This window comes from Marmota monax, unplaced genomic scaffold (assembly GCF_021218885.2).
Source record: "Marmota monax isolate L192 unplaced genomic scaffold, Marmota_monax_Labrador192_F-V1.1 WCK01_AAM20220418_F8-fsc00051, whole genome shotgun sequence".
NCBI lineage: Eukaryota > Metazoa > Chordata > Mammalia > Rodentia > Sciuridae > Marmota > Marmota monax.
The window spans coordinates 6,543,458-6,559,634 of NW_026695202.1; the positions used below are offsets into that span (position 1 = coordinate 6,543,458).

Consider the following 16,177-nt stretch of genomic DNA (forward strand, 5'->3'; position numbering starts at 1 on the left):
TGGGACATGAGTCAAAAAAAATTATATTCTTGGGTCAAGATGGCAAAGCCCCTGGGACCTCAGGGCATGGAAGAAAGTGTCCCTATATTGGTGGATGGTTGCTACTCATTTAGCAAATACTGAGCACCTACTATGTGCTTGGTCCTTAGAGATACAGGGTAACAAACAGCTGTCCTCAGCTGGGGTGGTGTTTGCATCTTGTCTAAATGACTTAATATGTTAAAAGCCTGAGGATAAGTATCTCTAAATTGGGGCACAAGATTGCATCTGCAGCTGGTGATTTTAAGATATGATGCAACGGAAACTGAGTTGGAGACTGAGAGGGCTGAATTATAAAGGGGTTCATTAGGGAAAAATATATGCACACATGCATACCATAGGCACAGAGATCTCTAAATACCAGGTCTTCTACCCATGTAAGCCTCAAATAATTAATATTACATTCACAGTTATTCCAGCAGCCATTTTGGGAGTGTCCTGATTAAAAAAAATAATTGACCCTTTTATTGTGGCCAGTACACTTAGGAACAACTCACAGAGCTCTGCCTGGATCCCTACACCCCTGGCCAGGGCAGGCTGTTTAGGGGTAGACACATGACACAAGCTGAATGAGTCTAGTTCTCACCCTTGGAAATATACACAGAAATAGAAACTGAGAAACTTTACAGCCGACTTGCGCTCTGTCAGGGCACTGAGGGCTTTGGAACTTCTTCTGCAGAGGCCTAGAACTGCCCTGGTTAATTTCATGCTTCTGTATTGTTTTTCCAAATCCTACTTTGATTCCATAAGATGTACCACCCAATTTTTTGTTTCTTTTCCTTTAACTTCTTTTTATTTTAATTAAACTACCTTGCATTGGTTTCTGTTCCTTGCAATGAAACAACCCTAATCGATATTCTGCAATATCCAGAGTAAATAGACCTGGAGAGCAGCAGGCCTTACAGATGGAGCCCTCGCCAGCCTTATTTCCCTCTGCATGGACAGCATCAGATTCTGGAGGACTTTCTGCAAATTCCTTTTAATCTCCCTGAAATGCAAACTGCCACAAAGATGGATTTGTCACCAGATAGGTCCATTTCAGGCTCCATTCAAAGAGGTTTCGATATTGACGCCCTGAAAGTATCTCATTATGAGGCTGTCTCAGCAATAAAGTGGCTGCAGGGCCCAGACTCTGAGCACATCTGTTTATTGAGGAGGTAACGACAGCTGGGGTCCCTCTGCAGCATGCACAGTTGGAACATCCTGCCTCGGCTGGGACCTGCTGGCCTGGGGTGAACAATGTGCTGCCAGCATTAGTCTGCAGGGACTGTGAATTTTCTGGAAGCCAGGGGGCGCTATGGTGTGCAAGAAGGCGGGCTTGGGAGCCAGGAGACCTGAGTTCCAGGTCCAGTCCTGATAAGCTGAGTGACACTTCTATCTTCTATTGCTGAATCTAAATTCTTCACACTGAAGCTTTTGGAAGGCAGTCTTGTGGAGTGGTAATCAGAAAATCCTGGAAGCCAGGTTTGACTCTATCAGAGATGGCCTCCTGGGCAAGTCACTGTAACCAATCTGGGTCCCAGAGTTTGTGCACGTGTAGAGCATGTTGATGAGGAATAGCAGAGTGTATGTGGCAGTGCCTGGGGCCAAGCCCAGCCCGAACAGAGCACAGAACTCACAACTGCTGCTTACGATAGTTCGTTTTATATGTCCACTGGACTAGGGTACTGTGTCTGGTGTTAGCCAAACATTAGCCTAGATGTCACAGGGAAGATACTTTGTAGGTGCAAAGAACATCTACAACTACTTTAAGGAAAGATTACCCTTGATAAGGCTGTCAGTTAGCTAAAGGGATAAGACAAATACTGAGCTTTCATGGAAAAAAGTATAATGTTATATCATTTGCACACACATGTATGAAACAACGAAGCCCACCATTATTCATAATTATAATGCATTGATTAAAATATGGAAAAATATAAAATAAATACAGAATAAAAATACAGAGAGACAGACAGAGAGAAGGAACTCAGCCTCAGGAGTTTAACACAGAAATTCTTCCTGCATTTCTCACCTGCTGATCTGCTCTATGGATTGCAGACCTGCCAACATTCACAAGTATGTGAACCAATTCCTTAGACCCTCTGTATCTTTTTCAATCCATCCATCCATCCATATCTCTAGATCTCTCTGTGTCTCTATCTCTCCCATTGGTTCTATTTCTCTGGAGGACCCTGGCTGATACACTGCCTTGCTTCTTGTTCAAGATCCTTGCCAAATGTGGAGAGAGAAGGGGCAGAGTAGTCAAGAGGAAAGAAATCTCTATGGATTAATAATTTTTAACTCTTGATAAATATATGTAAATTTTCTTCATCCCAAAATATAAATCACTTTACACTAATAGTAGTAACATAGAGTGTCTGCCTTAAGGAATTCTTGCTAATATTTAAAAAAAAATCCCTGCAAAATCATTCATAAACCTATGGCCACGTTTTGGGCTGAGGAACTCAGGCTCATCTACCCGAGCACCGGGGGACCCTGCTGAGAAGACGGGGAACACCCACACATAAGTGTCTGGGAGCCCAGCTGCCCCTTTCTTCTGACCTTTGGCACACTGAACAGCCTTCTAGTCACAGGTGCCTCACCCACAAGTGAAGATGCCGATGCTAGCTCTGGCGGGCAGGGTTCTAGAGCCTCATGCGGAGCTGGCTTAGATTAGCAATGCGTCCCCTTCCCCTTTTGCAGCTCAGTGGGCTGGTGGGCTCAGGGCGAGAGAATGGGCGCAGGCAGGGGACAGTCAGAAAGGTAACACACTCCTTGCAACAGGACAGTTTTTGGCTTGCTGGCTGCTCATCTATGAAAACAGAGGATTGGACCTTCATCTCCCGCCAGCCTTCTGAATCTTTCTTCATGTCCAAAACAACCCGGGTTTTCATCACAGTAGATTTACCTCTTCCAGTGCGGGGTGGCTGCCGGCAGGGAAACCATGTGCTGGGAGAGCTCATCTGCCGAGCCCTGAAGCTCCTCTGGGGTGTCTCACATTCCCTCGGCCCCTTTCTCCCAACTCACTTGAGTGTGCCAGGGGTTCCCGCCCCTCTCCCGTAGAGCTGATGGGCAGAGGGCACCACGAGTGAGTCCAGAGGCTTCCTAAGCCCAGTGAATGAGTGGAGGCTGTGAGGTCGCAGCCTCCCGCGGGGCTCACTATAAGCCCGGGAAATGGCAGGGAAGGGCGGGCTGCCCGCTGGACGGGCTTCCCCAGCGCTCGGGTACCAGACCCCAGACAGACCCTGGCAATTGGCCTCACACACTCTCCTCCCTCTGTCTGTCTTTTTAACTTTGTCCTCTGCCTGCAGGCAGGGTCTGTAACCAGGGAAACAGCCCAGGGCCCTGGCATGAAGAGGAGACAGGCAACAGCCACAGTGCGCTTCCTGGGACCTCGCCTGTCAGGGTTTGGATGTGAGGTGTCCCCCAGGAGCTCACGTGCGAGACAGTGCAAGACGGTTCAGAGGAGAAGTGACTGGGTTGTGAGAGCCTTAACCCAATCAGTGGTTACCCCCCTGATGGGACTCGCTGAGTGCTAACTGGAGGTGGGCAGGTGAGCTGGAGGAGGGGGAATGGGGCGTGCCTGTGGGGTGTATATTTGTATCTGGCAAGTGGAGACTCTCTCTCTCTGTTTCCTGATCACCCTGATGTGAGCTGTGTCCCTCCACCACACTCTCCTGCCATGAGGTCCTGCCTCACCTCCAGGCCTGAGGATGGGGCCTGCTGTCTAGGGACTGAGACCTCTGAAACCGCGAGCCCTCAAAGAAACCTTTCCTCCTCTACAGTTGCTCTGGTGGGGTCGTTTAGTCACAGCGGCAAAAACTCTGACTAAAACATCACCTCTCTGAGTCACAGTGAGGAAGAGACCGTGGGCCCTGGAGCGTGATGGGCACCCTGGCTACCAACGTGCCCTCTTGGTTCTGCGGTCTCTGGTTCTGGGAGACGGGGTGGTGATCGCAGTGTTAGTCCTTGAGGGCGTCTGTGGGGAGATGGATTCTTAGTGGAAAGGGCCTTAACAGAGCCTGGCAGATGATAATACACAGCACACACCAGGCTTTGTTATAATTGCTTCCCCTCCTCTCACACCGGCGGCCCAGGGTTACAATGGTGACACCAATCCTGGCCTTGACGGCTGCCTAAGAGGTCCCGCCAAGAGCCGATTCTGCCACTTTGTTCCTGTTCAGTTACTTGCTCTTTGCACAATGCCCAGGGCTGTCTGTGTACCTGTTCCTGCCCTCAGGGAGCGTACCTCGTAGTGTGTGAGGGGAGACACATAGGAAGCCAGCACAGTGGGTGAGTATTGTAGTACGTTGGAAAGTGACAGTGTGTGTGTGGGGGGGAGAACGGGGTTGTGGAAGGGGCTTAGGAGTGCCTGAGGTGGGGAGTGGGCGACGAGTGGTCAGGGCTGGCCTCACGAAGGAGAGACGTGAGCCCCTCTGCGGAGCAGGTCATGTGTTGTCTGGGGTCAGAGTTTTCCAGGTGCAGCAGACCTCACTGTGAAGCCGGAGTGTGCTCAAGGGACAGCACGGAGGCTACAGTGGCAAGCTCAGAACGAGGAGTAGGGAGGGTACTGGACATGGGGGCAGAGAGGAAGGGGGGGAGCGCCGCAGGCTTTTCCCCGAAGGTAGGCAGAACACCCCTTCCTCCAAAGATGCCTAAGGTCTAACCCCAGAAATCTGCCTCCTTGCCTCCTGGAGACCACGCACACTCCATGGCTCATGGCCACTCACACATCAAGAGGGAAAAGAAAAGATGTGTATCCATGAGGCATCAGCAGCAGTGAGGTGCTGCCGAGAGGTCAAGTACAAGGAGAGGTGGTGACTGACATTGACTTGGGCAGTGTGGAGTCATCTGTGGCTTTGCTTTTGATTAGTGGCACCCGGAGGAGCACTGGGAACACCCACCAAGACCTGGAAAGGGTGGGTGTGATGGCGATGCTGTCCAGACTGGCATCCCTCTAGCTCTGCAGAAGTGCAGCAAGTCACACAAGGGCAGGATTGGAGAGCTACTTAGGAACAGAACCCGGACCCCAAGCCATCGTCTCATCCCCCATCCTGAATGCACACTGGTGGCGAGATGTAGGCCTGGCTATCATGGCAGAAGGAGGACTTGGGGACTCATCTATGGCAAAATCATGCAGCTAAGTTGTAACAAGTATCTCTTTTGTTAAAAAAAAAATAGTTTCCTTTTAAGTGACCCAGGGTGGAGGAAATTAGCTTTTGTGGTTCCTAGAGGAGAAAATAAGTAACACCCCATGACCAATGCCTAGCCCTTTCATAAAGCTAGAAAGACGCATGCCTGCCTATTAGACCCCTCCAGGAGTCTCAAGAATGAGCACAACTTACCTGCAAATAGGATTTGAGTCACTCGCCAGTTCCTACCAAAGGACGAACAACCCAACTCCCACCTCTGTGCTCTCACACATTCTACTCTGCTCCCTGTATCTGGAAACAGATTCTTCCTCTGATGTGGGCTTAAGTGTCACAAGCTCAACTGGATGCCATCTCCAGGAAAATGCAGTTAGAAAAGGAGCCTGCTTCTCAGGTCCAGGGAAAGGAGAAGGCACAGTCATGTTTCAACAGGAACAAAAGGGTTGGAAAGGACCTCCTGCCTGGCTCTGTCTATATCAGGGACTGTCTCAAGCAGCTGGGGGCGGGGCCAGTACTGTGAGTGAGTGGGGGCGCTGGCAGGCGAGGAGCAGGCAGGATGGCCAGGGGCAGCAGCCGCCAAGACCCTGCTCCGCACCAAGGCAGCTGCTCTTCAACTGCAGCTCCATGGCTGCCGCATGGAAGTGTGACCATAGAGTCCACTGCTTCACGAGAAGCCGACTGACATGATTTTCAACACACCAGGGCTGAATGTCTCCCCAGGGGAGGCCGGTTTGAAGGGGGGCTGAACCATGAGACCCAGAGTGTGATGTTTTAAATCAGATGATGTAGATTCTATCTCGACTTCACCACTTGGGTAATTGCATAATCAGGGGCAATTTTCTTAACTCTCTGGGCTTTTGTTTCCTTATCTTGATAATAATACTTTATGGACTTGGCTATTAAGAGAACTAAGTAAGATAATATATTCCTTAACTAATGAATATTAAAGAAGAGACATTAGGTACAGAGACATTAGGTACCGAGGGGAAAGAATAGATATAACCTCAGAATGGAGCTCTAAGTGTGGTGAGAGAGGGAGCCGGAGACCTAGGGCACCCAGAGCTGTGCTCTGACCAGAAGCAGGGCTTAGCCAGTCAGCAGAAAGTGTTCCAGTATTTGCAGAACTCTGGCAATATGGAAGCATATGACATTCAGCAGAACTGAATCTCCAAAAGCAGGCCTGGTATAATGTAAGTGATTGATAAACGGTAATAACTGCTAAAGAATATTGTAGCTGATCAGTAAACAAAAATAAGTGCTTCAGTGTATTTGGACGAAGCACTAAGCTCAGCACAGCATTTGCATCACTGATTAAACATCAGGGCAACCTATGACATTGGTACTAGTGTTCTCAGTTGACTGATGAAGATGCAAAGCTCAGAGGGCTGAGTACATTAGTAACCACTGAGCAGTGGGCAGGTACCACCATCACATGACAATAACAATGACAGTAATAAGGACAGCACCAGTTTAGAATGAACTGGGAAAGACTGACAATCACACATCTACTCGGCCAAGGTTGTCAAATGTGGGGACTCCTGTCTGTTTTTCCAACCCTGCAACAGAAGCAGTCAATGTCTTGAACTTCAAGATCAAGGGAGCTGGTGGGAGAGTGGTTAGCAAAGAATGCAGGGAGCAGGCAATAGCCACAGCCTGCTTGCTCAGGTAGGTTTCTTAAAGGACAATGCCACCACATGGCAGATCCCGTTTCCTAGGACTGACTAGGGCTGAGGCCAGGAAACAAGCAGTGCTTTAACAGGGTGGGGTGGTGGGGACAGGACACATGGGCACTGGCCCCTTGTTTCCTTTCTTCACCACCATGAGCTTCTCAAACCATTATCATCTGTCTTTGACTCCATGATCTGGCTAAGGTCAGCAATGTCCTCTCCCTGTCAAATCTAACTTTGACTTTTCCTGATTCTGCCCTTGGCTCCAGAGACCACTGTCCTTGGTTGGGGAGAATTCTGCAGAGCATCTTGCTTTGACCAAGGTGACTGCTTGGAGCATCTGTCCTCTTGATACTGCAACCACTTGGGACCCTCCCGTTGCCCCCGCTCCATCTCTGCCCCCGTGAAGGTCCACTTCCATGGCAGGATGGGCTGTGCTGCTTCTCTGTGTAGCGGTAATGAATGATGGAGGCTGACACAAGTGACAAACTGTTGAGAGCCACGGGGCTGGAGGCTGGGCTGCCACAGAAGGCCAGGAGAGAACCTGGCTTGTCAGTGTTAGGAGTCCCCCACTTCAACAGCCCAGTTCCATGCTGTGACATGCCTGAGAGCCCGCGAGAGCCCGCTGTGTGATCAAGCCCGAGCTGGAAAGGAGCCAAGTGGTTCTTGTACAAGTTCCCAGGGACTCCTACACGAGTGATATTAAAAGAGGACAGGAGGGAGGAGAAATTCAGGCTGGAGCGTGCTTCTGCTCTCCCCCAAGACAGCCTCCCTCTGTCTCAAGTTTTGCAAAGCCAGCGGGACGAGCTGGTCCCCCTGCACATGCCCCCTCACCTCTGCTGGCTTTGCTGGCTCCCCACATGTCCCCCTTAATGACAAGTCTGCATCTTCCTGGGACTCGCTCAGCTAGGACCACTGTGTCACTGATGATGGCCACCTACTCATTATCTATCAGCCCTGCTGGGCTTGCAGCTGGGGACCAGCCTCGGCCATGGTAATTTTTTAGCTCTTGCACGGTGCCAGGCACACATGAAGGACTCAGTCAGAGTACAGGGGATGAAGGCACTGAACGCAACCGCCACACACTGCGCGGGGGGCGGGGGACAGCACTGTGGAGAGGGCTCTTTGGGAATGACAGAGACCTGAGTTGAGAGTGTATTCTGCCACTTGAATCCAAATGACCTTGGGGAAAGGATCTATGTTTTAATCTTCTCACTTGTATAACGAGAATAAAAGCATGCGTCTTCGACTAGGTTGTCACATAGAGGTAGCACTTGTCCAGAGCCTCACACAGAGGCTGCTCCACGGGGGCACTTGGAAACATTTGCATCTTCCTTCCTGGGTCCTCTCTAGATGGCTGTGGCTTCATGTCCTCCATGATTTTCATGGGGCATAGAGGGACAGGGTTGGGTCATCCTTGTTTGAGGAGAAACCTGAGACCTGGGGCTGAGATGCAGCCATAGTATTTTGATTTCAGGTCCCTCTTGGCACAAGGCCTGTGTGTGATGCAAACCGAGCCAGGGAGCAGGTGGCCCATGAAGGGTGTGTGCAGCGTGTGTGTGTGTGTGTGTGTGTGTGTGTGTGAGAGAGAGAGAGAGAGAGAGAGAGAGAGAGAGAGAGAGAGAGAAATAGATAGATGCTGGGAGGCCCCTTGTCTCTAGCTGTCCCCTGTAGCTGGAGCTCTGCCCAGCTTCAGTGGTGCTTGATCTAAGCACGGCTCCCCCCAGTATGGTGGGAACCTTCTGCACCACACCTTTGAGGCCCCAGAAACCCACCTCAGGGCGGGAATCCAGAGGCAGAGGAAGGAAGGCGCAGAGCGGGGTTGTGCCTATTGTCTGTGCAGGGGACTGTGGAGGCAGGACTTGGCACAGCCTCCTCATCCTCCTTCACACCCTCCAACGTGGAGGCCAGGTAAGAGTTTGCTCAGCTACTGGGAGAGTTGCCTAGGAGATGAGCTGGCAGCCAGGACTCAGGAGGTACTTGGGGACAACAGGTAAGACTCATAAGTGAGGGAGGCTTCCTACAGAGGGGGTAACTGCAAAATAGGCACGCAGCAGATGAGGGCAGACAGGGGCACAGTCCCCTGTGAGCAGGAGGGGCTTCCTGGCCCCTGTAAGATCTGGTTTCTAAACAGATGGCTTGAACTTAGCCAGAGGCAGAACCTGTGAGTCAGAGAGGGGAAGGCGAGAAGGAGGAACTAAGAATAAGCTTTTGGGGGCAAATTTCAGAAATAACAGTACAAGTTGCAATTTGTTGAGCACTTGCCCGAGTTTCCAGCTCTGCGCTGTAGACTCTGTCTCCTCACCTCACGCAATGCTCAACACCCTACTAAATGCCCCCACTGTCCAGTGTTTACACGAGGAACTAGTACATCCCAGGAAGCACCCTAAGCACCAGCAATGTTCAACGCCGCCTGTAGGTCACGGGAGGTGACAGGAGGGTAGCTCGGGGACAGATCGCCTGGATTCCTATCCCATCTGGACACCTACCAGCTTGAACCCTTGAACAAGTTACAACTTTGAGCCACAGTTTTCTCCTCTGAGTCGGGGTAAGCATCAGTGTCTGCGTGCTGTGGATTTTCATAAGGATAACATGGAACCTCTCGTATAAAGGTTAAGAGAGTTCCCAGATGCCCAGGCTATCCCTGGTAAAGGTAAGCTGTGATGACGATGATGGCCACCAGGGTGAAGTGGGATATGGGCCCACCAGGAGGCTAGGCACAGACACCTCTGGATGAGCCCAGAGCAAGCCAGGTGCCTACTTAGTGGTGCTGCGCCCTTGAATGTGAGGCCTAGCATGAACATCCTCTTGTGTAAAATGAACCGTGGTAATGTTAAATGATAAAATACACACAAAAGTGCTTATCACAGTGCTTGGCACATAGTAAGTGCTCAATAAACGTTAAATGCCACAGATATAGCAGAATTAAAATAACAAAGTAACCCAAGGAAAGGCCACCTGGTAACGTCTCTTGGAAGGCAGCCAGTAAATCTCACTTGGCGCCACTTCCACCTGGCCTTGTTCACATTTTTGCACTCACTTAAGAATTGACGGAGCAGCCATCGTGTGCCTGGGAAAATGTGAATGGGGGTTGGCCAGATGCCCTCCTGCCTAGCACAGAATAAAACTGACTCACTGACTCGTTGTTCTTACAGAAACACTGTGCAACACCATCCCTGCCAGTGTGGCACGTGTGTTCCCTAAAAAACAGAATCAGCGTGGATAGCAGAGACTCTTGAAGCTTTAAAGCACTGATCAGAGATGAGGATTCTGCAGGTGGAAGAGGCTAGAAATGTGCCCCAGTCCATGGTTGAGGTCACTCTTGGCTGAGATGTCCCATTCCTGATATCCCTGTCATTCTGGAACTTCAACCACACCAGTGGCTTCAGTGACCCTCAAATGTGTCTCATGACATTTGAACCAGTGATCTTCAAGCTCGATCTCAACTAGCAGCTCTTCCTGAGACCTGTCCCACCTGGCCGCATTGGGCCATCTGCTGTTAGACTGGGGTCCTGTATCTTTTATCTCTGCATCTCTAATGGTGATGAGAACAATAGCATTATTGTTGCCCTTCTGTCCACTGTTCTGTCCACTGTTCCATGGCCCAGAATAGTGCATGGCCATCGCAGGGAGGCAATGGCTGCTCATGGAAAGAAGAATGTTCTGGGCACTGCTAGGTGCTTTCCAAGTCTCTATGAGGGAAGAAACAGTATTATCCCCATCTCACAGAGGGATGTCAAGTGAGGGATGTCAAGTACCATTCCCAAGGCCAAGTCAATGCTGAGTAAGGAGCATTTACAATGGCGTTACGACCTGACAGACCCCAATATGAGTTGAAATGTGGAAAGTGGAAAATACATTCTCTACACCTAGCGTCCTGGATGTCATAGCGTAGCCACACAGCACACTGAGGAGACTGGTGGTTCCCCTTATAACTGGGGGCTGCAGCTCGTGGTCCCCCCAGAATCAGGAGAGAGAAGCAGACTGTGCATCACTCCTCCTGGAAAAGACTGAAATTCAAAACGTGCAGCAAGGTTTCTACTGACTGCATACTGTTTTTGCAACCTTGTAGAGTTAAAAAAAATGTACACTGAGCTGTCATAGGTCAGGGGCCATTTGTATATAGTTCTCATTCCAGGGAGTGAAAATGTCAAATGGTTCCATGCAGTTACCTCGGCTGTTTGGAAGGTGGCGGGCAGTTTACAAGGGTAGGTACTGGGGCCTGGAAAAGGAGTCCAATACTAAGTGCTGTGAAGAAGCCGTGTGACAGAAAACTAGCTGTTGAGCACTGACCCTGCAAGAGGCTATTACCAGCTCCTGGATTAATTGAGAAAAGGTGGGTCAGAAGTGGCCCACATCACATTCTTGGAAAGTATCGAGGATCTGGGTTCAAATGCAGGTCTGTGTGATTTGGCCACACCCGCTGAACTCCAGTGGACATTTCTATAAACAGAAGTGCGAGCCGCACGTCTACAAGCTCATTCGTTAGCAGAAACGGGAGAAGGCGTGGAAGAGAGATTTTAGTGAAATTCTGCAGCTCTGTCCCTGAATAGAGCTGATTTCATTATTTTCCGATTGAACTGTTTGTTTTTGCTGAAATATTAGCTGGTTGCTAGGCAACCGCTCAGAGAGCTACGGTGCTGAACTTTTTTTGGAAACCAGGGAGGACCTCAAGAAGGGTGACATGAGCAAGTGTCTGGGGGTGCAGCCAGAGGGCTGCTGGTTAGCCTGCTCCGTATTGTGGGGTTTGAGAGTGATCTGGCTCCTTCTGCGCAGGCTGGGTAGACAGAAGTCCACGGTTTCCTCTCACAATAAGACTAAGCTTTCTGGGGCCTTGGTTTGGTGACCACTGCATAGAGAAGTATCAGAGTACAGGCGATGGAAACCAAGCTTCCGGCACTTGGTCAAAGCTCAATTCATTGTAACCATCATTTTTGTTAGTCATATCTTCACAAAATCTGGGTCTAGCGTTTTGTCAGATATCAGTGCTGAAGAAGTCAGTCAATTAGGGGATCTGCTGGCCCCCCTGAGCACCATAGCTAACAGCATCCCTAACCTCATCCCCAACCAGTGATATAATTCTGCTATTGTCAGGATATATCTACTGATAATATATGGATCAGAAATAAATCCTTCCCAAATACTAGAAAAAATTCTTCCCAAGCCAATTACCAGTCAATATAGTGGCCTTCAAAGGAAATGGACAGTAGATGCTTATTTAGGGCTTCTGATAGAATCATGTCCCTTACTGTTTCCTTAAATTCAGTGCCTAGGGAATGTCCAGGTCAGAGGTCACAGACTGGTGGCCTGGAGGAGCGGGGGGCAGGTTCACTGCAGCCTGGGGACATGTATGGTCTGGCTTAGCAGCATTAAAAACTTATTTTTAGTAAGTTGCTGATATTAAAAGTCTTATGTGGAAATGCAGATTCCCAGGTCCTCTGCAGGACTGCCTAACTTCAGTCCTGGTCCCCTGGAGCAGGAATTCCATATGGCAGTGGAGAGTCTATGGTCTCCCTACTAGGTTGTGCTCAGTATTCTTGGGAGGTCTGCTTAGACAATAATTGAATCTAGGAGCAATTTGCAGTATTTCAAACCCCCTGAGGGGAACCACAGGCACCTGGGATAAGGTGGCCGAACTGCAACCTCCAGCGATTCTGCATTAAGCAAAAATGTTAATTAAAAGGCAATATTAATTACCTCAAATTGAATAAGATGTTGATCATCAGTTAGGGTCTCGGATCAGTAAAGCCCAAGGGGAAAACATACATGTCTGCTCTTGTATACGTGTTTTTAAACATGATGCCCATGAGGCAAAGTCATAAAACAGCCCTTGGAGAGTCAAGACCACAGTGTTGATGGAATGGGGCCTGTTCCCTTTCAACTCATCAGAGTGAAGGCTTCCAGGTGCTTCTTAAGAAGAGCCTAGAAAGTGGTGATGGGCAGGGTCCAGTCCTAAAAGCCTCTCTTTGATGGGTCCAGGTCGGGGGTGGGGGGTGTTGGTGGTATTGGGCCACACTCTTCTCCCACGTATCTGTTCCTTCCATCTCTGGAATCTGGAGGTTTCAGAAGCTGCAGCAACAGAGGTGACCACATGGGGGCACCCTCAACCCACACACTGGGATTCAGAGTCCCAGCAGGAGCCTGAGCTGGGGAAAAACTCCATTTCTTAAGAGCCTGGTACAGCCAGGAGTCCCGGTTCACAGAGCTCTGTGCTCCACCTGCCTGCCTCCAAGATGTCCGGGTGCTGCCCACTCTGCTATTATCAAAGAGCCCGAGAGGGGCTCCTCCCTGCTCACAAGAGGGGCTGATGCTATGAAACCCCAACGTGACCCTGGAAATAAACCCAGTCCAGTGGCTGGACACAGGCTGCCTTCCTTGCTCTGGAGAGAGCAGGGCAGGGAGGCTGCTGATGTGAAACCCGTGCTTCGGCTGAAGCACAAAAGGTTTAAAGAATGTTGGAGATCTTTTAAGAGAGAGGCACAGAGACAGGAAGGGGTTGGGAGGGACAGGGAAAGAGAGACAGAGATGGATGGAAGGAGGGCAGGCCAGAGAAAAAGAGAGAAAGAAATCACATCCTGCCAAATCACATTGTTTTGGACAGTCAGAAACCCCAGAGCAGCAACATGGCCTTCAAACCTGGAATCCGACAGACCCTGGTTCAAATCCTGACACAACCCTTGGACTTGAGCAGGGGATTTGGCCTCTCTGAGCCTCACTGCTACCCCTAGAAAATGGGGGAGGTATGCATGCTTTTGGATCCAACAAGATAAGAGATGCAAACCACCTCATGGTACCTAGGAGCCAGGCAAGCACTGCCCTGGTAGTGGAGGTAACGCATACTGAAGAATGACAGTAGGGAGAGGCGGATTCTTTAAAACTGTGGTTGGTGCATCTGTACCTAGGGAATGGAACCTTGGGCTATATGAATTGTAGTGTCTTTCAGTTCATGCTGTTTGTTATTATGTAATAAATGCCACTCGTCACCACAGCCAAGCAGCTCTCCGTCACGGCTTTCTCCAGCGGCTGGACGTTTGTCCTTCTAGGCGGGGACAGTTAGAAAAGGACATTGGAGATCCAGAGACGGCCTCGAGATGATTAGGCACATGGGTCTAGTCAGGGTCTAGGTTCTGACCCCAGCTGCCCCGTTGCTCCTGTGTCACCTTGGGCCAGTGGCTTAGTCTTGTTCTACCTGAGGCAGGGTTTGCGGCAGGGTGGGGGGTGGGGGGGTGAGATCTGACTTGCCAGGCACTCAGAACAGCTTCTGGCACCCGGCAAGCACTTCAATTGATGTTAGGCATCATTATCACTTAGATTTGTTTTAAAGAATAGGCAGTGATCTTTTTAGAACGGTTACGTGAAGGCTGTCTGATCCAAAATTGGAAGAGGGACAGTGTGTTTTCAGAGATGCTATAGAAAGAGCATTAGATGGGAGACAGGATGCTTCCTAGACCCAACTGACACTTCATCATGCAAACTCGGGCTCCAGGCTGTTCCCCGGGACAACCGCCTCCTGGATCTCCCACACCTGGCAGGCAGGAGTTCTACCTCTGGGTGACCAGGCAGGCCGTACCCCGTTCTTGACCTCAGCTGCCCCATCTATGAAAGCACTTGACTAGAGCAGGATCCTAAGGGGCTTCTGTTCCGGCCCCGCACGACCCTACAAGCCTTCCAGCTCCAGGAGCAGAGTGGGCAGTGCCGGCCCAGCAGGTCCTTACCTGAGGTACTCATAGAGCCCGTACATGGGCAGGAAGTCGATGTCCGACAGGAACGTGTAGGGGGTGCTGATGTGCTTCATGGCCACGTTGCGCAGGAGGTTCACAGGGTAGAACTGGCCCTCCTTGTACACAATGTGGTAGCCCACGTTGTGGCGGCTCATGAGCACCTCGGAGCCCTGGGCGTAGCGGAGGAACTGCTGGGCCTCAGCATCCGACAGGTAGAGGGCCAGACTGATGGGTCCCTCCCAGTGTTTGCAGATGGCCTCCAGCATCTGGAGCCTGGAAGAGAAAGGGAGGCGGGTGTGAGGACCTGGCCCATCCCTGAATCATCTGCAGGCCTCCTGTGGGCCTCCACCTCCATCCACCCACAGGCGGACCATCAGCTTCAAATCTGAACTGGTCTCGGAATATTACCCACTCAGTTCTCTTACCCATAAATAGACATAAAACATCTGCCACGCTGGTTCTCGTCTTCTGCTTCCCGCTGAACACAGGATAGCAAAAGTCACCTTGCACACAAGCCCCAGGCTCCTCTTTTCAATGGTGCCATGGTTTTGGAAGTGCTTGCCCCCAAACCTTCATGCCCTGGAAGCTGGGTTTCCAATGTGGTAGTGTTCAGGTGTGGAATCTTCCAGAGGCGGGGGCCTAGTGGGAGGTGGCTAGGTCACTGGGGGTGGGCCCTGGGAATGAATTAATGTACTTTTCATGGCTCCTTGGCAAGTTCCCATGAAAGTGTTTTAGAAGAACAGTTATCCTGAGCCCTGGATCCTCTGTCTTTAGTCTCACCATGGGAATGCTCACTCTTCTGCACAGAGCCATTTCCTTCCTGCTTCTTGGCCATCTTGTGATATTGTCAAAGGAACTGTCACCAGAGGCTGACAAGATGAGGCCTCCTCATCTTGGATTTGACATGTAGCCTCTAAAACTCTGAGTTAAGTAATCCTCTTCTTTAGAACTACCCAGCCTCAGCTATTTTATTATAGCAACAGAAAACAGACTAATGCCAAGGGGTGGGCTGTGACAATAGTAAACTATCCAAAGATCCTCATCCAGCCCAAACTCTTATACCTCTCCTCTCTCAGTCAAGATGGAAAACGGCTCCACTGATCTAAAGCAGTGAACGGCCACAGAAGATTTAGACTAACGGAGGGCACTGCCTGACAAGGAGCACCAAAACCAACATGAGAGGGAGAACATGAGAAACAGCTAGAGTTATGGATGCGTCCCTACACGCCAGGCGCCTTCCAGAATTCTCCCAGCACAGCTCTTCTCCCCAGTTTCCTAATAATGGACCTGAGGCTCCAGCTCAGATTCTTGGACCTATCCACCAGAGATGTGTAGACAGGGACCTTGATGGGGCTTGAAGTGACTGAGAAATAATAACCCTGGGTGTTTGGCAAAGGGAACAGAAGGACGTGTGAATGTTGGGAACCCAAGGGCACCTGGGGTAATGTCTTCACTGTTCAGGGCGCTTACTGCCTGGAGGCCAAGTTCACAAGGCTACCAGAAGGCTCTGGGCCAAGGGAAGTGGGGAGAACAGAGGCCAGAGGAAGAAACAAAAGGAGCTTCTCACAGGAGTGTTCTGGGGACAGGTTTGAAAAGAAATCTATGAGGATTTTTCTTC

General features: G+C 50.3%; 1 protein-coding gene across 9 annotated transcripts in view; it reads right to left on the minus strand.

The window, feature by feature from the left end:
- Positions 1-16,177, minus strand: part of Large1 (LARGE xylosyl- and glucuronyltransferase 1) — a 496,807-nt gene that overhangs the window by 11,225 nt on the left and 469,405 nt on the right. For all 9 annotated transcript variants that reach the window (XM_058574193.1, XM_046429385.2, XM_058574197.1 and 6 more), the window contains one exon: positions 14,554-14,832. In XM_058574193.1, the coding sequence (XP_058430176.1) occupies positions 14,554-14,832 (279 nt within the window). The remainder of the gene's footprint in view (positions 1-14,553; positions 14,833-16,177) is intronic.